At 39.1% G+C, this 25876-nt stretch overlaps 1 protein-coding gene across 3 annotated transcripts in view; it reads right to left on the bottom strand.

Moving 5' to 3' along the window:
• Positions 1–2077: 2077 nt before the first annotated feature.
• Positions 2078–25876, bottom strand: part of LOC5574358 (protein zer-1 homolog) — a 57566-nt gene continuing 33767 nt past the window's right edge. For 2 of the 3 annotated variants that reach the window (XM_021842321.1, XM_021842322.1), the window contains exons 6-12: positions 19834–20036; positions 19601–19772; positions 19374–19535; positions 19141–19314; positions 18939–19088; positions 3355–3600; positions 2078–3294 (exon numbers count right to left, since the gene is read on the bottom strand). In XM_021842321.1, coding sequence (XP_021698013.1) covers positions 3112–3294; positions 3355–3600; positions 18939–19088; positions 19141–19314; positions 19374–19535; positions 19601–19772; positions 19834–20036 — 1290 coding nt within the window. In that variant the 3' untranslated portion in view covers positions 2078–3111. The remainder of the gene's footprint in view (positions 3295–3354; positions 3601–18938; positions 19089–19140; positions 19315–19373; positions 19536–19600; positions 19773–19833; positions 20037–25876) is intronic. The other variant, XM_021842323.1, reaches the window with a different exon arrangement.

The following is a 25876-nucleotide window of genomic DNA, read 5'->3' as shown; positions in this document are numbered from 1 at the left end:
AGAATAATTAGGATACATATTTGAAAACGTAGTTTTCTACAGTAAAGGATTAACATCTAATTATCCACCACAAGGTATAAAAATTCATATTAAATGAGAATGCCCGAGATATTCAAAAACGACACTAAACATTCAAAGCTTTAGTTTTATAACAATATAATACTAATAATAACTTAGATACTATTACAAATTACGTGGAACTCTAGGCTTTTTTTCACAAGAAAACTGAATCAATATTTTGATACTGACATGAAGTAGTTCTGGTGTTGACCTAACTTAAAACTTAGACTAAATTGAAAAATAACCGATTCATAATTTTCTCCCGAAAATTTAGCTCACAATAGTTGAAAAAAGTGACTTTTTGATGAAAAAAGTGACTTTTTGATGAAAAAAGTGACTTTAGTTGAAACGGCTTCAAAAAAGAGACTTTAAAGTGACTGGCTTCAAAAAAGTGACCAAGTCACTAAAAAGTGACTCGCTACCAGCCTTGCCCATATAGCTTTCATCCGAGACTTAAAACAATTTTGAAACTCGGGTTTAGTCGGAGTTTCCTTGCATTTTTTAGGATTTCGGTCGGGTCCGGGTTCAGTGTTGATAGACTCACACTCAAAATCTCAATCAATACGCTCTCCGGTGAGAGCAAACTCATTAGAGATCTGCTTCGCAAATCTCACGCTTGAGATTTTGATGCAAAATCAACTCAATCAACTCAAACCGTAAAAAATGATTCAGTCGCAAAACCCGGCAAAAACTCTTGAAACCCGTATGTTTTTGTTTACGTTATGAAAGATTTACATTATTTTACCAGACTAACAAGAAATTATTGCCCGGTGTGAGTAAACTGTGGAAATACGAGACAATGAGTTAAAAAGATGAGCCAACTCATCCATGAATTTTTGACTGCTGAGTTGCATGATTGACAACTCACGAATGAAAAATCTCAAGCGTGAGTTGTGAGAAATTGAGTTTTTCACAACACTGTCCGGGTTTGTTATACACTGATAAAAATCCACACGTTTGATCCGTTTGTTTAAAATATTGGCTCGTTTCATGAACATCGATTTGTTGAGGTTTTCTTACCAACTTCGTGTGTGTTACACATTAAATTGTTTGTTTTGCTTTATGGACTGATTCATCAACCGACAACAAGGATTTTGTAACTTTTCCACATAAGTTCCTGAAGCTTTCCCTTTCAGATTCGTATGCGTCAATCTATGGCTGCATAGATCATCACCAAAAAATGGATTTGTGACACCCCGCTTGTCGCTGGCTTTCTTGTTTGTAAAAAAAAAACATTTAAGTGAGCTTGAGACAAGCAGAGTTGTCTCGAATCAATATTTTGGGGAGCAAGGGTTCTACTACCAAATTTATTTCTTCAATCTCGCGATATTCATGTTCTGTCACGCATGGCTATCTACAGCCACTACATCCGTATTCAATAAGCAAAGCAGTCAGCTCTCATTAAGGGGACACGGGAGACCGTGTTATTTTCCCTATCTTTTGTCTCGCTCTAACAATCATCATCAAAACTTTGCCGAAGCAAATCTCGAGTTTTAGTGAACCGATGAAGCTGAAAATTTAATCGATTGTGCACCACATATATAGAATATAGTGATAAATTTTTCACATCCATATATGGAGTGGTACTTGAGATCTGCTTCTTCAAATGGATAGGATGATTATAATGACGTCCCGTGCGGCCTTAACTAAACTTTAGACATTCATGTTTTGATTTACACGACAATCTAATGTTGAAACCGTGAATGCCGTGAACTCAGTAACTAAATTTATATGGCTACCACACTCGAGTGTTATTTTTTAATGCGCAAATCTGCACTTAAAGCACACGACCTTGACGTGTGGATTTTTTTTCAGTGTAGAACTGTAGAATTATTGACTCAGGTTCAGGTCAGGAAGGTGAAAAACCTCCTACCGAAGTAAATTGAAAGTGTCGAGAATGGGATACGTCTCCCTACCATAGTTGCGCTCAGAGTGTGCGCCTCACTCCACCCATAGAAAAGGCCTGTTAGGACTTGAAAAGCAGAATGTGATATCTCTCATCAACTAACCATAGTGCTCATTTTCAGATCTTTAATTGTTTTTGGAGAAAGATTTTCGTTTTTTTTTACATTTTACGGCTGCCAATTAAATGGTTTTATTGTGCAAAATAAATGTATCTTCACTTAACGCTAGAATCTTTTATACACAGACTGATTACAAATCGTACAATCGTTAGAGAAGTGTTAGAAAAATAACCCAAACCGCCAATAAGGATTTGAGCGAAATTCAATAATGCCTGCAATTTCGAAGCATTATTCGAGCCCACACAGTTTCTCCAAAGAGACAAACCTTAAAATAGGCATAGCATGAATTACTACACAAAACAAATAAGAGTTCGTCAAAATGTGCAACATTTCAACGTAATTTAAATAACTTACTGTGCAAATGTGGATTACAAATAATAAAACTTATAAAAATCAAATTTATTAAAAGACTTTGCTAACGAAAGATATTTAAAATTTTGTTGTGCATTTTGGGCCGGAAAAAATAATTTCAAGAAAATGTACATTTTCCGGTCTCAATTTCCGGATTTGCTTGTTGTTCAAACGATATCACGAATGAACTGTAATTCATTTTGCACTCTTTGAAAAAGATGAAAGTAATCAATGAGATTTACTTAAAATCGGGTAAGTTCAAATGATTCAAACTCAATTACAGGCAACTTTTTCAAGAAAGCATTGATAGCATTGACCAAGAATAAGCGATAAATTAGACAATGTTTCCGACATCTCAATAGTTAGAATTTAGAAAGCCACATTATTCAATCAAATAACAGTAATTTAGCACTTTAGAAGTTTTTTTGTAATGGATATATCAATGCATCACTACGACTTTGTAGTTTTGCTTCAATAATTTAGTTTATCTTTTTATTAAATAGGTAGTTTTGTTACAAGCCTTAACATTACTACTATTGGTATTTCGTATGCCAGCCTTACTTGTCTGAACATGTTCACACAAGAAAAATCTATATAGAAATGTTGTATGCATGTATGGTGCTTATAGATTTACTTAAACGGCTACTCTGACTATGGGAACCAATTCGCGTATAATCTAGCCATCCAACTCCATTTTTCTACATTGATCCAGCGAATCGGTAAACGATCGGCAATGTCGCAAAACCATCTCTGCCAGTTCCTTTAACCGTTTGTACGGCTGTGGATGTGCTATTAGCTCTTGTAGTAGTTCTACTCCACGCTCGTTTTCCACCAGTCGACAGTATTTTGCTGGATACACCTGTTGGAAGAAATTTCGGTCAAAAAGGGGATTCAATACAGATAAAGAAATCAATCTCACTTTGGTTAGATTGGCCAGAGCCCAGACGGCCCAATGTTGGCAAGCCGGTGTATGATAACAGCGGATCAATCCTAGAATCGGCTCAAAGCTACGGTAGTTGATGTTCCGCTCAGCGGCCAGATTCCACCGTTCGATGGCCTCCACCATGCGGATCAACACTGCATCCCTGGTTGGCGCGGTAATTGTCCATGCAGCTTCCCCATCGGAGGCAATGTGCGCTAGTACACCGGCGGCATTATAGCTGACCTGGAATGAGAGAAAAACGATCATCGTATGAAAGTGTGAAAATGTGTATCTGGGGACGTCCATGGACCAAGTTATCAGCTTTTGGCTATGACATTCAATTTGAAATGACGAATCTAGAATAAATTTCAAATGCTTAAAAAAGTGATGTCTTAGGAAACAAGTGTCGAATACGCCTTCGTGTATCAAACGGATCCAAAGCGAACACCATCTTTGCAGGGTTGCTGTCCGGCATTCTTGCAACGTGCCCTGCTCATCATATACTTCCAGCTTTTGCCACCTTCTGAATATTGGGCTCGCCGTAGTGTTGGGTGAACTAGTGGTTTACTCTACGTAGAATTATCGATAATTACTTTTTACCTCTAAACACGACAAAGGTACACCAAAACTTTGAAGTTCGCGAGCTTCTTCTGTACAAACGCCATTTCGATCCAATTTGAAAGTAGACCAGACTCGGTTCATAAGAAAAACGTATAATTTTTTTCAAACAAGGCTTGCTTTAGATTTCATAAGCACATCGTATGAAATGTTATTGAGCCACGTATGAATATTGAATTTGATTCGTATGCTTTTCATAAAAGATTTATGGGAATCATACGAATCGTATGAAATGTTTTTCAACTACACTGAGTCGATTTGGTTGTTCAACGGTATATGGTACGCATATAATTTGGCACTATTGGATTTTCATGTAGCATTCACCTCGGGACGGAAAAGCTCATTACATGTCATATGCAGTTCATATAGAGCGCTTCTTAAGGACCTGTAGCGGAAACAAAGTGGACTGTATTCGAAATTCGGCTCAATACGGAAGAGGAAAATAAAACGCGGCCATCCGCTTGAGCTTCTCTACTTATAACTAATTTTATTTGGAATTCAGTGGTATGTGTGACATAAATGTGTTATGCACTGAACGAAATGCAATTTTACTTCACAAAACATCCTCCGCCGTTGAAATCCTTGGATTTCAAAAGTCATCTGGCTTGTCTTCTTCTGTATCTATTGGAAGCACACAAATGTACTTCACCGCACGCTTGATGATGGAATTTTTCGTTCGCAAAGTGACCACCCTTGGATGGCCGTCTTCACCTGGATGTAGTTCGGTTATACGACCGAGGCTCCACTGCAAATGATGCAGATTGTCATCTGCAACTAACACCAGAGCTCCAATCTTGAAAGTTGTTGTCTTGAAGTCACGTTGTCGTCGCTGCAGTTCATGTAGATAGTCAACAGACCAAGTTTGCCAAAATTTCTCCCTCATACCTTGCAACATTTGCCATCGAGATAGTCGTCCTTGTTTGATGTTCCCATATGAAGGTTCGGCGATCGCTTGAAATTCACGCCCAATTAAAAAATGGGCAGGGGTAATTGCTGTCATGTCGTTCGGGTCATCTGAGGAAGACGTCAAGGGCCTTGAATTCAGTGTCGCTTCAATCTGGCAAAGAACTGTACAGAGCTCTTCAAACGACAGCTTGTGTCCAGCAAGAATGGGTCGCAAATGGTGTTTTACTGATTTCACCCCAGCCTCCCACAGTCCTCCGAAGTGAGGACTGCGAGGCGGAATGAACGACCAGTCGATGTTGCGCTGCGTGCAAAACTCGTTTAGCTTCTTCTGATGCATTTCTGACTTGAACAATGTCGCCAATCGGGGTCTACCCCGTTTGGCATAATGCCATTTGGCATAATGCCGTTTGGCATACAGTCGTTTGGCATAAAGTCGTTTGGCATAATAGTCGTTTGGCATAACAGTCGTTTGGCATAATAGTCATTTGGCATAATGGTCGTTTGGCATAATTTGAAAAAGGAAGATACTGCAGTGGTACAGTAATATGCCGTACCATAAGATGCGTCATCAAATTCCATGTTCCTTTTTTTCAAATGACATGGAATAACTTAGGCGTTGGATATATTTTTGTTAAGGTGAAGATGAATCGAAGCCAAACTTCCAATTTTCAAGAGCACGGATCTAGAGAACCGAACACCCTTCTTCTTCTTTCTGGCGTTACGTCCCCACTGGGACAGAGCCTGCTTCTCAGCTTAGTGTTCTTATGAGCACTTCCACAGTTATTAACTGAGAGCTTACTATGCCAATGACCATTTTTGCATGCGTATATCGTGTGGCAGGTACGATGATACTTTATGCCCTGGGAAGTCGAGAAAATTTCCAACCCGAAAAGATCCTCGACCGATGGGATTCGAACCCACGACCCTCAGCTTGGTCTTGCTGAATAGCTGCGCGTTTACCGCTACGGCTATCTGGGCCCCAGAACCGAACACCCATTTGAGCTGAAAACTTAATGAATTGGTCACCACCAGCTAGTGATCAATCGATTAAGTTTTCAGCCTGAACGGATGTTCGGCTCTTCAAATCCGTGCTCTTGGAAATTTGAGGTTTGGCTTCGATTCATCTTCACCTTAAAAATGCACCATAATATCCCGGGCTTAATGACCCCGGAAGTCATGTATGATGAAATTCCAAAAGAGCTTTATTGGATATTGGTTTCCTTGAAAAATGATGATTAGAAGTATGTCCTATCACTAACTGACAACGGAATGTACGATCGTGAGCAGTTTATACACACCCCTTTGCTTAATGGAAGGAATTTGATCAAATTCAATGTTTTTCACAATTATGCCAAACGGCTATTATGCCAAATGGCCATTATGCCAAACGACCGTTATGCCAAATGGCATTATGCCAAACAGCTATTATGCCAAACGACTGTATGCCAAACGGCATTATGCCATACGGCATTATGCCAAACGGGGTAGACCCCGCCAATCGTTCCAATTCGCCGCTTGCACCAATGAAGTTGGTAGCATTGTCCGAAATTATTTTATCTGGAATTCCTCGCCGACTGACAAAGCGCTGCAAAGCTCCCAAGAAGGCGTCAGTTGATAAATTCGATACTGCTTCCAAATGTAGGGAACGAGTGGCCATGCAAATGAAGACACACACATACCCCTTCGTCATTGATGGCTTCTTGATAGACACGGATGACTTCACTGTAAAAGGTCCAGCAAAATCCACTCCCACAGTTGCAAAGGGGTATGCTCCTTGGACACGATACGCTGGTAAATCGCCCATCAATTGTGTTGCAGGTTTCGGACGCAAGCAATAGCAAAGTGTGCACTTGTGGATTACATTTCGAATTGCATCCTTTGCTCTGAGAGGCCAAAATTGTTGACGCACAACCCCGAGCAGCCCACGTTGTCCGAGATGTAAGTTATCCTTATGGAGATATCGTATGATCGCAGTTGTTATTGGATGCTTGGATGGCAGCAAGAACTGGTGCTTGCTACCATACGGGATGCATGCCTTCTTGATTCTACCGCCAACTCGTAATGTTCCATCATTGTCGTCAACAAACGGGTTCAAACATTTTCACGGTAACTTGAAATCCTTTTCCTCGCTCAGCGCTTGTATTTCAGTCGAGAAACATTCATGCTGTACCAGTCGAACCAAAGACAAATTAAAGACTCCCATGTCGCTTGCAGTTGGCTAAATTTTTATGGCTCATAAGGTAATCTAGAATGCCGTTCAAAGTGTACTGCGATCTGTCAAACTTGGGGGGTACCTTTTGCACTACCGAGGGACCAAATGCAGTACTAGAAGTGGTACCCAATCTGAGCCCGAGTGGGACGGACCTGGTCGAACGATAAGCAGCATAGCTCTTCTCATCTCATCAGCTGTTAACAATCCCTTTGTCAACGCCGTTTTACCGCTCCGAACGAAATCAGTGAATCGAATCACGTAGGCCATGGCCCGCTGAATGATCGAAAAACGACTGATATTATCAAACAGCTTCAACCTTCCACCTGTAGTCACGCTGACTAGCGTTGTTCGTTTTAGTTCTGGTAAGTCCTCATCTGATATGGCACACGGAGGAGGAAACCAATCGGCTGGACAATCGAAGACAGGCGGACCATTCCACCAAATGCTCTGATCCTTAAGCAGATGCGGTTGCACACCCCTGGATATCAAATCTGCTGGATTTGACTTGGACGGAATATAACGCCACTCGAAACCCTCCGTAGCTGTCTGTATTTCCTTCACACGGTTTCCGACGTAAACTTGCAGAGCTTCAGGGGGCTTAGCGATCCAGCATAACACGATTTGAGAATCGCTCCAAAGAACGACTCTTGAGAACTGCACCTCCAATGCCTTCAACAATTTGAGAGTGAGTCGAGAAAGTAGCAGAGCTGCTTGTAGCTCGGCCCTCGGAGTTGTAACCATCTTCTTCTTATCTTCCTTTTTCGGTAAAATCCTGGATTTGCTACATACCAATTTCATTGCAGTACTGCCGTCGTCCATGATCGATCTCGCATATAGACAAGCACCGTACGCCAGATCCGACGCGTCGGCAAATCCGTGTAATTCCGTTTCGACACAGTGCTCGGCGAATAACCATCGTGGAATATGGAAACCGTTGAGATGTTGCAGCTTCGATCGAAATTCCAACCACAAGGAGACCATAGCCTTCGGAAGTGGGTCATCCCAGCGCAAATCCAACAGCCAAAGCTCTCGCATAATGAGCTTCGCCGCTGTAACCGCTGGTCCAACGAGACCCAGAGGATCGAAAATACGGGATATTTCACTCAAAATCACTCTCTTCGTAAATGTCACGTTTTGTTCTGGGTTCATTGTTGGAATACAAATCGTAAAACTGTCACTTACAGGATTCCAAGCAATGCCCAGTGTTTTCATCACTACATTAATGTCTGGATCTTCAATTTCACTTATCTTCTCTCTTTGATGTTCTGGCACCATGTTCATAATCTCGTTCGAATTGGAGCAGATTTTGTGCGCACTAAATCCACCACCGCTCAATAATCCCAGCACTTGTCGCAGCAGCTCAGCAGTACCCTCCTTGATCCTATAACATTTCCCCGAATACCATTACCCCGAAAACCATCACCCCGAAAGTCAATACCCCGAATGGTCAAGTACCCCGAAAACCAATACCCCGAAAACCATTACCCCGAATAGTCCGTTACCCCGAATACCATTTCCCCGAATGGACCATAACCCCGAATTTTCTTGGCACGAAAAATTGAAGATCCGACAAATGAATCCCATATACCTATTTCATAGAATTTTGATTTTCATTTGAATTTTTGTTCTTAATGTTATCAAAGATTTATTATTCTTTTAATCAACAGCTATTCTTCATGAGCCAGGTGAGAACCCAAATTTTACTCACAGGCGTGTACTTGATTTTGTGAGAATGATTGTGTTCACAGCAATAAATCATTTTTCGAACTGATGATAATGCTGACATGTTAATATTAGAGACATTTCCCGCCCTCTTTCAAAAGCGTTATATTATTTGGTAATGTATAATTATATTTTTATATTGCTGGAGGCAATGCGAGTTCAACATATTCTAAAATGTCATTAGACTATGGTTTGAAAAATGTCAGATGAAAATGTTAACTGATATTAAACTGACCACTATTTCAAAAGTACATCGCTAAAGAACAGCCTATGATAAAAGAAGAAAAAAATCACTGTTGAAAGCGTCAATAATTATGATGCCAACAATCACTTTGCTAGTGCAACTTCCGAAAGAATAGCCGATAACTAAAAGAAGGACAAATCTCTTCTTGGAAATTGTAATACTGACAAGATGTAATACAGACAAGTAATGCAGGGGCTTATTTTCATTTATTTTTTGAAGTCACTGCCAACTTTGAATTTCGCTCAAGACAATTTGGCAGTCGATTTTTTTACCGCTATCGCTCAAACTTCAACTCAAACGGTACAACTCGAAAGAACAGCCTATAACTCAATGAAGAGAAAATCATTGATTAAAATTTTTACACTGCCATTATACAACCTCGAAAGAACAGCCGATGTTTGAAAGAATAAAAAATCACCAATAGGAATAGTAGTAACTTAACTCTCCCTTACTCGATATTCTGTATCTCGATATTTCCCCTAACTCGATGGAATGCGCGGTCCCTTCAATCTAGCATACTATGCACTATGGGCGGTTTCCATACAGACTGGCGGCCAAAAATATTTTTTCCATCTCATGTCGTATTTATGAGTTTTATGATACAAATTTGATGTTTTATTTTCAAAAACAAGTTTTCGAGACTAACTTTTGAATAGGGCCTATAGCGAAATATTAAACTTTGTTACTTATAATGCATATAAGCCATTTATGCGATTAACGTTGAGCAAACCATTATAAATATTATAACTTGCATAGAAATGATAATATTAATGATTTAGCGAAATTCAGTTATTTTCCAAATTAGTTTTTAGCTGTTTTCAATAGAAAATGGTTAAAAATATTGGAAAAATTCAAAAAGCCTTAAATTAAAAAAGTGCAAATTTGTGCAGCTAAATTCTTTACGATCCTTTAGTTTACATCCCAAAGTACCCTTGGAACTGAATTTAAGCCTGGGACAACTTGGGACAAAAAAGTACTCGATGTGTTAACTATAAGCTTATTCGATTTTTTAACCGCTTTATAAAAAAAACATCATAAAAGCCACTATTTTGGAGCTTTTTTTTATTTTTTTATTGTTTCTAGGAAGCCTTTCTTGTAAGCTTTCAAATGGTGTAAAACATTTTACGTAAGTATTATAGAAAAAAAGTTATATTCATTTGAGTAAACCATAGTTTTTGTTAATAAAAACAAGTTTTTCTCCATAGGCTCAACTTTGGCACCTCATATCTGAGTGTGCAATGCAAATCATGCCCTAATATTTTGGGGATTTTTTAGCAGACATGTTTACAATGAAATGGCGAACAAGAATTGAAATTTGGGGCACATCACTTTTTTGATTATTGGCCACCTGATAAGCCATAGTGCTATGATCCCTCTGTAAGTTGAAACCTCTCTAACTCGATGTTCCCTAACTCGATGCGATCTGTTTCAGTTTCCTATGCAAGTTTACCTCTCTAACTCGATATTTTCATGGAAATTTCCAAATATTCTCCAAATGTTCATAAATTTCATAAATTTGATAATTATGATTATAGTGATAGTAAAATGAAGGTTCACAGGTCATTTCAGGGTGATAAAAAATTAAATTTTTGAAGACTATGCAAAAAGTGTCACGTTGGCAAATGTACAAAAAATTTACTATTTTTCACATTTAATTTACTATTTTAAATGTACTTTGTCGAAACAATCAAAATTTCGAAAATTGAAAAAAAATGTGTTCTGTATCTCGATACCTCCCTAACTCGATGATCCTTTCAATATCGAGTTAGGGAGAGATAACTGTAGTTACTAAGCCGAAAACTTTCAGGCTCAAATTCGCGAGCTTCCTTGAAGAATTTCTTTCTTCTCATTTTCGGGGAAGTGTCGTATTAGGGGAACTGGTTTTCGGGGTAATTTACCATTCGGGGTAATGGTTTTCGGGGTAATGTGTCATTCGGGGTAACGTTGCATTCGGGGTAATGGTTTTCGGGGTACTGGTTTTCGGGGAGATGGTTTTCGGGGTAATGGTATTCGGGGAAGTGTTATAGGACCCCCTCCTTCGTCTCCGCACCAGTGAGCATATCGTCGATGTAAAATGTTTTCTTCACCGCCTCCGCCGCTAGCGGATAGTTGTGACCATCATCTTCAGCGAGCTGTCGAAGTGCCATCGTGGCCAAGAAGGGTGACGAAGCAAGCCCGTATGTCACCGTTTGCAAAGCGAACGTTTTCAGAGGTTGGTCCTCTGTGTCCCTCCAGAGAATTTTTTGAAAACTTGTGTCGTCATCATGTACATTCACTTGTCTGTACATTTTCGGTATGTCGGCGCTTATCGCATACCGATGGGATCGAAATTGAAGCAATATGGAAATCAGGTCAGTTTGGACCGTTGGGCCAACCATCATTGCTTGATTAACAGAAACACCACTCGATGACTCAGCTGAGCCGTCGAATACCACTCGCAATTTAGTTGTTGAACTAGTCGGCTTCAAAACACAATGATGCGGCAAATAGAATTCTCCTGCATGGTCTTTATCAGCATCCGGTCCTATTTCCTTCATATGACCTAGCTCCTCGTACTCTCGAATAAACGCAGCATACTGCGCCTTCAACGGCGGATCCCGACTCAATCTCCGTTCAACTGCCAAGAAACGTTTTTCAGCCATTGTTCGCGAGTCTCCTAACTGCGATTTCAGGTCGTTGAAGGGTAAACGTAAAATGTATCTACCAACCGCATCACGTTTATAGGTGTCCTTAAAATGGGCCACGCAATCGTCTTCAGATTTATTTATTTGTTCATCAACAGGCTTGATTCTGCCCCAATGATGTGTTCTTAAAACTAGGGTAAACAATAAGCATTTTGACAATATTACAGTAATAAAGACGGCAATAAGACAGTAATAATACAGCAACAAAAAAATTTTAAACATACAGATAAAACAAACCAGTAAATTTCGAATTTAAGCATTTTAAAACTAACAACTTCAAACACAAAACACTAACAACGAGCATATAATTTCAGTGAGACTTGATCAACTAGACGGATACCAAGTACATCTTTGGCGATTGATAAATTCCCTGAATTTTATAGTCGGTGGCCAATGGGATACGTCAGATGAAAATCCTGTAGTTGCTGTTTCGTCATACGTATCAAATTGCCAGAATCGTTGCAGTATTTTGCCGACGTCCTCCTCGGTGACCAAGGTACATAGTGCTCGGCCCACGTTTGTGTGACTGGTCGGTACCACTCCGCTCACTAGCCAGCCCAAATGTGTTTCCTGCACAGCTGGTAGGTGATCTCCCACATCCAACTGCCCATGTTTCAATAACTTGAAGAAAAGTCCGGAGCCAATTAAAACGTCTACCGGACCCGGTACGTTAAACGTTGGATCTGCTAACTCGAGTCCAGTCGGAAAATTCAACTGCTGAGCGTCAAAACCAGTCATTGGGAGATCGCTTGTAATCTTCTTCACAACTAACAGTTCGAGACAAGGGGATTCATACTCGCTTACCCTGGACTTCAGTCGGCCGTGTACCTTGAACTGAATGGACATTTCGTTCCCACCAATACCGCAAATTTTGTAGTCCGTTCGCTTCCTTTTCAGGCCCAGTTTGCTTGCAAATTCTTCGGTGATGAAGTGCTTATGTGATGCTGAATCCAGTACTGCTCTACATGGAACCAGCTTCCTTCCAGCTCCGTAAACCAGAACGACTGCAGTTGCTAGTAGTGTATCCTGTTCACTTTTCAAGTTCGTACACAGCACCGATCCTGGAATATTGTCTGGGGTTGATGACGAGGTCGGTACAGTTGAACCGGCATTCGGTTCCGGAGCCTCCTTATTAACAGCACTGTTGGATTTTGGTTGTTGTGACTCGCTAGCCGTTTGATCCTTGTGTAAGTATGTGTGATGACGGCTGTTGCATACCTTACACGAATGTTGGGACGTACACCGTGACGTAACGTGGCCTCTTTCGAGGCAGTTAAAACACGACCCGGTTTTTCTTAGCGAGATATACTTATCAGCGATACTCGCCTTTTTAAATTGTTCGCACTTCCACAGCTCATGGTCGGATTTACAGTGCGAGCACTTTCCTGTAGTCGTCACCAGACTCTGGGCTTTTATATCGTGTTTCCCTGAGGCACGAACCGGTTTCACGGCTTCCGCAACGGGCTTGCTGCTTCGGCTTATCTTCTCGTAAACTCGGCACCTTTCCTTCAGAAAATCCATCGTAGAGTCGTAATCTTGCAGTTCCTGGTTTCCCTTATCCAGCTCCCATGCTTTGCGCGTTTCGATATCCATTTTCTTCGCCAAAACGTTTAGCAGCATCATCTCGCCTAATCCATCGACTGGTAGCTCCAAGTTCTTCAAACCGTCGACGTTCTTAGTGCATGTGTCGATGATCTTGCGCAATCCCACCGCACTATCCTTGTTCATGACTGGCAGATTGAAAATGGCATCGATGTGCTTATCGATGATTACCTGTTTGTCTTCATACCTTTCGCGCAACGTATCCCATGCAGCCTCATAGTCGTTGTTATTGATTATATCTTGATCAATAACTCCGGCTGCAGAACCCACCAGAGCGTTGCGCAGGTGGTAGAGCTTAATCGCAGGCGCTTCTTGCTCGTATCTGGCCATTACGTTTGTGAACATGTTCTTGAAGGCGAACCAGTTCTCGTAGTTGCCATCGAAAGTTGGCAAAGGGGCTTTCAATGGTGGAACATACGGCAGAGCTCCAGGATGGTTCGTAACTGGTGCAGCTTCTTTTTTGACAGCCGCTTCCAACAGCGTCGTAAGCTTCACGAATAGCTGACTGTAAAGCGCCTCGAAATTAATGAAGTTCATTTCTTCTTCACATCGCACTTCATCGGGGACACAAAGCTCGTATAGCTGATTCTGGAAGTAGCTGTAGTCGGCGTATGCTGTCTCCACTAACTTCTGCTGCAGGTGTAGAAAATGTTTGTTCTCCGCATTCTCCGGACCCGCAGTGAGCGCACCTTGCACCCGAAGCAATCGCATTTTCGCCGATTCTTTTTTCAGCAACAACACTCTTAGTTCTTCACCGATTCTTCTTCGTTCTTCTTTCTGTTTTTGTTGGTTTAACTGTTCACTTATCGAACCACTTCCCACGGTCAGAGTAGAATCAAGATCTACATCACCGGGCTGACCGGGCTCCTGCGCTTTCTTCTTATTTTTGCCTTTCGCAGACATGTTGTTTTCACATACGAATGTTCTCACACGAATGACTCTGTTCTAGGGAGTCGCGCACCGCCGATACAAAATGGCGTCGATCGAATTCGGTACGATCACCGTCAAATTATCGAATTGGCTCATTCCACGCTAGGAACGGCGATCAGTTTTCGTTTTTCGCGAATGTCCACTACATCCGGCTCGTCACGGACCAAAAATGTAGCGGAAACAAAGTGGACTGTATTCGAAATTCGGCTCAATACGGAAGAGGAAAATAAAACGCGGCCATCCGCTTGAGCTTCTCTACTAATAACTAATTTTATTTGGAATTCAGTGGTATGTGTGACATAAATGTGTTATGCACTGAACGAAATGCAATTTTACTTCACAAAACAGGACCAATGACAGAAATTATATGAAGAACACTTAATTTTTACAGACAGGGAGAGCGATAAGATTGCATTTGACTAACCAATACAAACCAGTGAGGCTTGTTTGTAAATGATATATGAAATAATAATTTGTTTCAAAAGCACGACAAATAATTTGGATTGACACGGCATATGCAGTTAATAATATGTTTATAAATAAAATGGTTATTGTTGATTCATAAATTAGAAATTTATTATTTTGCTGAAACATAAACTTGAATAATAACATAATTGAATAAAGAAAAAACATAAAGAATGACGGAATTGTTCAAAGCGAATTTTGCCACTGGGTCCCGATAGCCAAATTATTGAATTGAATTTCACTTCTGCATTTACCTCATTCAAAAATGTTTGAACATGTTTTTGGATCAAAAAAAAATAACTACATAATTAAAACCTCATTTTTTAAATAATAAATCATTTACCTTTGGCTTCAACACAAATGATCTGCCTCTATTTTATTATATTTGCATCTTCCCGTTATTGACCAGGAAGCCTTGAATCTAGAACGAAATCGTTCTAATATTCCTTGTATTCAATTTTTTAATTAATTACTTACCTTCAGAAAGAAATTGCTTTATTAATACTTCATTTCAAATCACAATGAAATTCTGATGATGATCCAGAAATGCTGGTTGATAATACATTATGGTTTCGATACTGACAAACAGTTCACACGAGAGACTCGAAAATTGACCAGCCTTGTGAATGTTATATGCAAAGCACTCACCAAGTATAGGCCAAGAACAAATAATTTTTGTATGGACTCAGAACTTCAACTTTTATTTGAAGCCTTGTAAATCTGAACGAATTTAATGATGATAAGTATTGAAATGTTATTGAAATATGTGTGTAATTCCTGCGTAGAGATTATATGCAATTTCCGATAAATACGCCTGTTCCAATTATTTCAGTGTAGGAAAATACTGAAAATACGAAAGGTGTTATGAATAACATAACTTCAGTTTCCTCAGTGAGGTATTTTATCATGACTTACTCTAAGAATGCCTTCAGAAAAGAAATGAAGGTGTTTTCCTACAGTTTCCTTCAGATGTTGTATTTTTCAGAAGCTCATTTAGTGATTTTTTACGGACATCCTTGGAAATTCCTCAAAGTATTTTGTTCAAAATACGTGAACCAAATATGGACAAATTACGATTTTGGTTAAGCACCTCCTGTCCCTCAGTTTCGGACAGCTTAATTTGTTATATGATATCTTTGTAATTATTGCAGTGTCTCAAAATACTTTGATTTTTCATGGGTTCCGTCGATCATGGTATCAAACATGCAATAAAATTAAGAAGAATGAACATTCAGAACAACATAGTAAAATGTGCTATTTTTCATCATATATGAAAGACGTTTTTAATCGGCATCTTGCAAACTAAGAAAAACTCAAATTATTCTAGTAAATGTTGCAAATGCATTGAATTGGTAATTTTATACTATTCCTATAGTGTACACATTCAATGATGTTCAAATTTGCAGAATTCGAAGCATTTCCAGATCGTGTCCGGTATTGGGTGCCACCTTTCAAGATCGATCAATTTTTATTTTTATTTTTTTTTTGTATGGTATTCAGTTGGAGCTGCCTGACAGCTTAACTTGTCAAGGCTGAACCCTCGGTCTGGCTTTTACCAAGTTTCCCCTCTACCAGGACCAATACTCAGACGGACTAGGCAATGGCGCCCACATGAACACTGCTTTTTTATTAGTATTGTGACGTGGTAGTTTTTGAAAAGTACCCATATTCCCTTGCTTCTGAGAAAAGGAAACATTGTGAAAATCAGCAGCTCCATCAGAATTTGTTTGAAATAGTAGTGCAGTAGTGTCATTACTAATACTGTCTAGTCGAAATGGTTTTGAATAATTTGTCATTCATGTGCTGTTCTGATTACTCCTGTCTTATGCGTAAGATTAGAGTCTTAAATGTCAATTCTTAACAAAATTAAGCTGTTTAGTAGTAGTTCTAGTTGATTTCATTTTTTCTTGTTAAAAGTATTTATTGGTCATTACGTTCATATATCCTTAAAGTAAAAAGTCGCTTTCCTTGTCTGTTCAACAATTTTTCGAAACTATCAAGTTTCCATAGTCGTTTTATAGTGAATATTTAAGAGTAAAGTTACTTTAGGCTTATATTACAGTCTCCTACAAGATTCACTTTTCGGTGGCAAATGCAATGCTTCACAACGCCTACTTTCTACTTGTAAATTTTGCGAAAATGAAGCTGGATTTAGTTTATTTATACCGCTGTTACAAAAGAGGTATTTCTTATTATGGCAACCATGTTAAAATAAGATTGTCGCCACTTATTTCTACTCAGTGAATCTACTAGTCATTTTCCTAAGAGTTCCTAAGTATTCCCTACGTCGTATATGATAACGATGTATCTAGCTAGCTAATAGTAAGAGTGGCTACGGATCATTCTGGTTAGCAAAAGGCAAACTGAACGTCACCAATAGTATTAATGTCCACTTCGAATAGATTAATTATTTGAAATGGGCATCAATTCTATCAATGACGCAGAATGTCCGTTGGATCAGATCCGAGATATTAGTGCGTCTATGCCATATGAATTATGACGCGGCTTTAAGCAAAAAATGCCAAAATGTGATACCACCACTACAGGTTACGCCTTTGGTTTCCATCATATGGGCTAATGGATTATGCCCTCCCATCGCGGCAAGGTCGCATAACCAAGGGGAGGGACCTTTCAAGATCGATCAATTTGATACTAAAATACATCATCAAAATGCAATGTCAAAATTCATATTTATATTTTCAAATTTATTTTTGTTCACTATAAAAATGATAATATTTATCATAAATGGGTAACACGAGCCCATAAAATCAATATTTTTCGAATTATGAATACAGTGGCTTAAGTGTCCGGTACTGGGGGATCTCCCCCTAATTCTACCTGGAGTTTTTTTTAATAATAGTTCGGGGGTCCTGAAATTAATCAGGAATTCATCCAAACATTTTTTCAGGAATTTCTCAAACAGTGCTTGGTTTCCACCAAGATTTTGATTTGACATCTTTGAGAATTCAACCATTGGTTTTATACGGGATGCCTATAGGGGTTCAGGATTTCTTAAAGATTTCAACCAGGATAATTTTTTTTCTAACTGCACATTCGGGAATTACTCCGAAGATTTCTCCATATTTTCCAAGGAAGTCCAGGAATTCTTTCAGAGATGACTTCAGGGAGTATTCAAGGAAATATTATAGGCATTTTTGGAGAAATTCCTGCCAAAAAACGGTAGGTATTTCTAAAGACAGGGGACTTAGGTAAGACTTGGAGCGTTTGCTAGATAAATTGCTAAGATAGTTATTGGAAAAATAATTAATGCAATTTATGGATAACATGAAGCCGCCTCCTATTCTTGGCACTTTTGATCCTCTTCGGCAATGAGGTTATTGAATGCTACCGAGCTCATGTTTGGCCTATCTAGCAGTATTTTCTATAGGATTTCCTTGCAAAAATAGGTTCTGGTGTGAAACCAGATTTCTGGTTGTATTTGTCCGGTAGCCAACCTGACGTTGTTGATGACACTGTACGGAAAATGGTACAGGAGAGCCTTGAGACAAATAAGTTTAAATTGGTGAAGGGGAAAGACCAGCGTATGCTTAGGTTCATTTTTTTCAAAGTTGGCATTGCTGCTGATTTGAAGGAAAAGACTCCGACACATGGCCCCTGGGAATCCGTTTTCGTGAATTCTAAAACCAAAACTTGCCACAAATGGGTTTTGGAGACCAGCTGCTCCTGTTCCCGAGAATAATTATATTAGTAGGCTTAGAATGCAATGCCAAAGACGATCCTTCATCATTTTGGACATTTGTTAAAAATCAGCGAAAATCAAATGATATACCGCGTGAAATAAGCTACCATTTCGCTTTTTGAAATTTCTGGGGAAAATCTTGGAAGTTTCTGGAAAAGTATTCAGAGTAACTCCTGTGGAAATTACTAGAGATAGTAGCGTTGGAATTCTCAAGGATTTCCTGGAGCAAATTCTGGTAAAATTCCTCTAAGAAACTCTTGAATGCCAGAATGAACTCTTGCGTTACACAATACACCCGATTCTGTTTTTGCACGGATTCCATGCAATTTTTTTTTCCAAAACATTATTTTTACATGAAACGTCGAGAAATGGTGTTACTTTTTTACACGGTTTTTGAAATTTTGAACTGAAATCATTTTTTGCACGGTACGCATCCCCCGTGCAAAATCAGAAACGGGTTTAATTATTTCAAATATTTAATTCACCATGCATACTAACCTCAATCCCGTCGCTGGATGAATCCAAAAGGTCGGCAAACTCAGTAATGAACTCCGGTGTCATGAGTCGTGGGCGTAAGTCCTTCACTTCCGCCACATTTCCCAGCAGTCCCATCATGTTTCGCAGCAGGTCGTCTTTTTCCGGAAACAGCTGAAAAGAGCACCAAGTTAACCAAATTCAACACATTCAAACGCTCACTTACTGTCCCGCATACCTTCAAACAGCCGAGGAAGTATTCCATTCCCCGCCCATCCAGAAACCGTTCGCAGTTTTTGGCCGTCTCATCGGTAACGTTCCACATGGTTGACCACGCCACCTCCATAACGTCGTCGAAGATCTTGCGAGACAATCGATCGCTGATCAAATTCAACATGGTCTGATTTTGAAGCACAACTGTTAGTTTCCATTACAGGTTGATGAGATGGATAAACTTACCGAGATAGCACCTAAGTCGCCGAGGAACATTTTCTGACTTCCGTCGACCTGGCAAGCGAGCGAATTCAACAGATAGATTGCGATTCGCTGTACGAATCCTTCCTGTTCTCGGTAAGATACGCCATGCAAAAGAATACGTACCAAGCGTTCGTACTCAAATAACTGTTTAGCAAAAGGAATTACGTTAAGTTTGGGATCTTTTTTCTGTTCCAAGGAAAATAACTTACCACATCCGATGGGATATTGAACTGACATAACGTGAGACAACCATTTCGCATCATGGTATCGTCCGTCAGATGAGTAGACATTCCGTTCAAGAGGGTGTGAATGATGTGATTCTTCAACGGTACTCCAAATTGGATTTTGTTGCGCCCTTTGACGATGTAGAAAAGCGTGGCACTATAATTGATCACAACGTTAGAAAAATATTTCAATGTAACAGCATTCAATCGTTTGTTACCTGCCACTGATTTGAATATTTTTGACTCGAATGTGTTTGTCCATGGCGGACAGTACAACGTCCAGCGCTTTGTGTACTTGCTTGCAGGTTTCAAACCGCAGCAGATGGTAGAGATCATTCAGTACTTTTGCCAGCAGTTCATGCCGATTCTGATAGACGGATGCCGCAACTAGAATCTGATCCTCCGTTGCCTCTCCCGCGATCTGGAAATGAATTATTTTATTTTTGTTTTTACAGGTAAGTGTAGAAGCCCCAATATACGTAAGTTCAATTCATTTACGTATTTATAAATTTTCATAAACTCGAAACATTGTAGCTTGTGTTAAACCAACATCTTAGAGGTAATAGTTAGGTGATATAGTATCATCCGTGAAGATCTAAGATTTGTCTTCTTGAACTCATCAATTCCTTAGGGGTATAAGTTTTCAAGTTCATTAAGGTAATCAGTGATCTTAGGGAACATTAATATTGCAATTTATACCCACGCATGATCAAACAACTACCTATGATCTGAAAACCAAATTTAGTACTATACCATACTATTTCACTAGAGTTTGTATCTATTGAAATACGCGTAGCTGTCAAAAGATACAAACTCTAGTAGAATTAAGAGGAAAACACTAACCCGTAACGCGGATAGATCACCTTTTCGTGGTGCGTTACGGGGTAAGATCTACCAATTTGAACCCTAGTCTCATCTTGTTTGTTGGGCTAGGGTAATATGTTCTGGTAATTCAAGGATTCGCGGTACAAAGTCCTTGTTACTGGCAACAGTTTCTGAAAATTAATCTATTTTACCTAGCAGATGGTTAAAGACTCGGAGTTGATCAGTTCCGAGACTACACTTGAAGCCAGGATAACAATCATGAGTATTAACTCAACAAGGACTGTAAGTATTCAAGGACTCACGTGAATTCTGATTACTAAACAAATTTTCTAGCTTGATTCGGTTTTGCTGCTAGCATAAAGCCCCTTTTTTCTAGTATGTTTCTACTAAACTAAATGCGAAACAAGGATGGGACTAGAGTTCCGTTGCATGGTCAAATATCAGTAGTACCGATTTGGTTTCTCAGAAATTTAATCGATTATGTTTGCTAAGGGGCGCGCCTTCGCTGAGATGTAAATTTCTATGAAGGGTGTAAATAGCGGGACCTTTTCATCATAGTCGATTTGTATCAATATCTGAGGAATCAAAACACGAGCTGTACAGAAATCGATGCTTCATTACCTATCAATGGAAATGGAATAATGCGACATGCACTATACACTAAGGATGCGGGTAATGTCACAATAGATCTAAATACTGGTCGCAGTGGCGCATCCGAACAGAGAAAAAAAGAGGAAAACAACCATCATCGTTTTACAAATTTTCAAAACCAAATTTCAAATTTGAATAATAAAAATGGTTTTTCATTTTTGATGATCTTCTATTTTTAGGCAACAATAATGGCGCCTGCCACATCAGAATGCAGAGCAATGTAGGGAAGGGGGAGGAATTGCACTTATACTGGGCCTACTATAGACCGTGGAATCCGACTGCATCTAAGCCAGTTCGTGCGGAAGTGTATGGGCTGGGGGAAAGGTATGGCAGAGAGGTTTGCTTTTTGTTTAGCAGACTGCCTATGTATCAGGCGTAAGGAAAGGCGTGTTGTAAAGATGGAAGGATGGAAGCGTTAAAGAAACGGTTTCTTGTCCGTCTCTGGTTCTAGCGTTTGCTATGAACGAATAGAGAGTGAGAGAGTGAAAGATAGAACCAAGGAAAGATACAACTACAAAGTACGAGGAAAGGGACGGGCCTGAGATTGAACCCATGACCTGCTGCTTATAAAGCCGAAGCGGTAGCCATTACACCATCAACCCCGTCCTAATTAAATAGAGCAAGGATTGATAGTCAATTCTTTTCCGAGAATGCTGAGTTAGACATAACCCATGGCTGCTTTCTGGTGGAATTGCGAATCTGTCGAAACTCTCGGTGGATCAAAGGAGAGATCTTTATGACAGAAACGATGCCTTGCCAAAAAAAATAACATTCTTTCGATAGTCGGAAATTCGACTCAATCATAATCTTAAAAACTCTCCCAAGGACGCCGAGAATCAATTCTGAAGTCTTTGGGTGGAAAACGTAACTTTTTATCGATAGTTTGTAATCCGAATCAATCATAATCTTGAAAACTCTCTCATGGATGCGACAGTTCTTAACTACCTCACCTTTGATTTATTAAAAAGCAACAAGTTAGTCCCTGCATTTTTATTAGTCTTGTCAAGTGCTTAAAATTAAAACAAACGGAAATTCTTATGTTTGAAATACATAACATATTTTTCAGGGGTGTTAGAGGAAAGTTCTCTATGGCCGGACGTTTTTTTCAAAAACGAGTAATGATATCAAGATTTTAGTATTCCAGGATTATGCTAAAACACATTTTTGCAGTGTATACAAACTATGACGTTTTCATGTCCAAAAGTAAACAGACAGTAGTTGTCAAAAATTTCACCCTGATTCGATCTATTGAAAAAATGTGAAACGAGAAAATTTCATACAAATATAGCCACAATTGTTTCTTATAATTTAAGCTGAATTGTCTCCGTACGTTGACTTCAGTAAATTTTGCATCAATCACAATGCAAAATTTTATTTTATTTTATTTTATTTTATTTTATTGATGTACAAGGGGGTCAGGGGCCAAGTCTCCAGCATAAGTTTGAAAACTCACACCGTCCATAATACACCGGGGGGTTTTGGAGTTTGGGAAGTAGGCAACGCAACATCTTTGACCAGAAGGTTCTTTAAGTTTTGCTTCTACTCTTGACTTCCAATACACGTATGAATGATGCAAGGTCAAAAGAACATGAATCAGTCATACATATAGCGGTAGTGAAGTGTTTTGCCTAAGGATATGGGAAAGGAGGGATTTTGGGTGGTGTTTTGTAAATAGCTCTGTGGAACAAGTTTGTTATTAGTTTAAAATTTAGTTAATCTGATTCACCTTGCAATCAGAATATTTACAAAAACATGATACTTAACTTTTCTCGGCCAATACGCCGCCATGTCTTTCCTCTCCAATGGATTTTTCCTCGTTGTAATGGCGGGTTAGATATGAAAACAAGGATAAAGAGAGAAGAAAAGTTAGTGATTGTTACATGCTTTATTGCTGTATTGGCCTACAATGAAATCATAGAAAATTCGCTCTTTGGATTCCCATGATAACAATCCCCATGCAGCTTACGAGAAACTCCATGGCAATGATCACTGTACGTCATGTGCGGCATTCAGGACATCTCAAAAATACTGAGGACGAACAACAAAAAATGAATCCAAAAGAGCGAAAACCTCAATGTTTCAACGTAGGACAATTCAGCTTTAATGCATGTGAGAAATTCTTGGTGATATTCTCACAACGGCCATTCAGAATGGTTCGACGGATGTAGATAAAAGATCATTATGATAAAATTAACGCGACGACATGTTAGTGAACTCAGAACGATTATTGTATTTGCAACTGTTAATTTCGATAGTTAAACTTAGGGTCGGTTATTGTATATAACTTTTAAGATAAGCAGGAGTAAAGCACGAACGCGAAGTAATGACCTTCCATCCCATCTTCAAGTGCTCCCCACAAGCACAACACTTCATTCTGGCACTTTAGAACGTCCATGTTGTAACTTGTTCACACAAGAAATCTGCTTCGACCGAGTTGGCAGAACGCGCCCATACCCCTTTCTGAACCAAAGGACAGGGACATCAATCACAATGCAAAATTTATAAGAAAATGTAGAATTCTAAAGAAAAGCAATTCTTTTGTAAAACCATGACCAATCAGTGGAAATGTTAACCTAACAGCTGAGATCTAATTCATTATTCGCTTTTTTCGTAAATGTAGGATACAATAAATGAACAACAACAAAAATGGGGCATAAACAACGAAACTTTCGGTCCTTGAAGGCCTTAAAATGTGCTGTAAACATGATGCTTTTAAGGTGACACGGGAGACCGTTTTATTTTCTCTATCTTTTGTCTCATTCTAACAATCATCATTAAAACTTTGTGGAAGCAAATCTCGAGTTTTAGTGAACCGATGGAGCAGAAAATTTATTGGGTTGTGCACTACATATATAGAATCATAGTGATACATTTTTCACGTCGATATATGGAGTGGTTCTTGGGATTTGCTTATTCAAATGGATAGGGTGATTATGGTGACGTCCCGTGCGGCCTTAAGGCAAAATACAAGCGTACGAGAAGCAGCCACAAGATATGATGTACAGTCATCTCTCCATAACTCGATAATGAAGGAACCATCGAGTTAGGGAGATATCGAGTTACAGAACACTAAACCAGTGCAAATGTGGTACAAGAGACTATCGAGGTAGCTATGAACAGCAAATTTTACTATGGTTCTCTAACTCGATATTGAGATACGGAGTATCGAGTAAGGGAGAGTTGACTGTGCCCAAGAGCACATTTCAAGACCGCATAAAAACCTTCGAGCTGGCAAAGAAATGGTCAGGAACTACAAACGCGGTCGATTCCAGAAGACTTTCTCTCCTGAATACGAGCAAACGCTAGCGTAACAAGGAGTTTGTGGAACTGAGCAACAATCTCGCTAATATGCTTCATACATTGTAGCGGAATTTGGGGCAAGTGTGCCACCTTAAGCAAATTGTTCTCTAACTTTGCCTAAAGCTTATAAAATCCACCAATTTAGCCTCATGAGGCTAGTTTCACATCTTTTCATAACCACTGTGCCATTCAAAAAAAAATAATTTCAAAAAGTATTAGTTTTGGAGCTTCTCAAATATCATCCAAAATAACATATTTTTCGACATTATGGGGCAAGTGTGCCACCCATATGGGGCAAGACGGCCACCGAATGAACATCGCATGTAGTTCTACTTGTAATGAAATTTTCTTTATTTCCTATCAATATTACTTACAAAGCAGACGCTAATCGATAATTCAAAAAAATATTTTATGTTTACCGTAACAAGGGGGGGCTTTATAACAAGGTTCGAAACGTGCGTAACTCTCTATTACTTAATTCGAATAAGTAAAATGGTTATTTTTGTCCCCATTCAATACAATATATGTATTACCCTTATGTTATGGCGAATATGTACAATATTAAACTAGACCAGCACTAAATAACGGTAAAATATTGATGTAGATATGTAAAACGTTAGTTAATAAGCCAAAAACATGTTATTATTGAATATTTTGAGAAAAAAATGTTTAGGGGGGGGGGCAAAAATGTCAGTTATTCCCCTACTTTACTTTAAAAACTACTACTGGTGCCTCATTTTAGTTTATTATTATGATTTTGTTGATGATGTTTTAATTTTTATAAATTTCACACCAATAATTTTTGTTTACCAAATAGGTGGCACACTTGCCCCAATAAGTATACATTTCAACCAAACTGGATTTCGTGTGTAAAACTAAATACTTTTTTCGTTCAAATGCCACAATAAGTTACACAATTGAATAGTTTCACGATGTATATTACGTTATAAAAATCTGTTAATAATTTATCGTTCACCATGCTATTTAGAAACAACGAAATCTTATAAAAATCCCGTAAAACGTCATATTCCCAACATGAAGATACAAATTCCAGAATCTCGTTACTAGTTGTTCAATTTGATTGCCTCCAAAATAGATCACAAACCAGCATAAAAATTAAAAATCTACTGATTTTTTCGCAAATTTTGTCCTGGAAACAAAACCCGGTGAAGAACTCTCCCTCCACCTTCCCCTGTATATGATGTCTCAGTATATGATTAGGGGTTGTCCAATGTCCATTAATTAAGTTAGGGTTTATGGGGGGAGGGGGGGTTTGAGATTTCTTACGCGCCATACAAATTATTTTTAGTTTTCATACAAAAAATCTTACTAGGGGGGGAGGGGGTGTCTAAAAACCGCCAAAATTGTCTTACGTAATTAATGGATCGCCACTTACACCCGATTCTGTTTTTGCACGGATTTTTTTTACACGGCCGTGCAAAAAAAGTTTCCATACATTTTTTTCCACCAAAACCTTATTTTTGC

Source organism: Aedes aegypti, chromosome 2, assembly GCF_002204515.2.
Source record: "Aedes aegypti strain LVP_AGWG chromosome 2, AaegL5.0 Primary Assembly, whole genome shotgun sequence".
NCBI classification, from domain to species: domain Eukaryota; kingdom Metazoa; phylum Arthropoda; class Insecta; order Diptera; family Culicidae; genus Aedes; species Aedes aegypti.
Note: the sequence above shows the minus strand (reverse complement) of the source record. Positions and strands in the feature narration are given on the sequence as shown.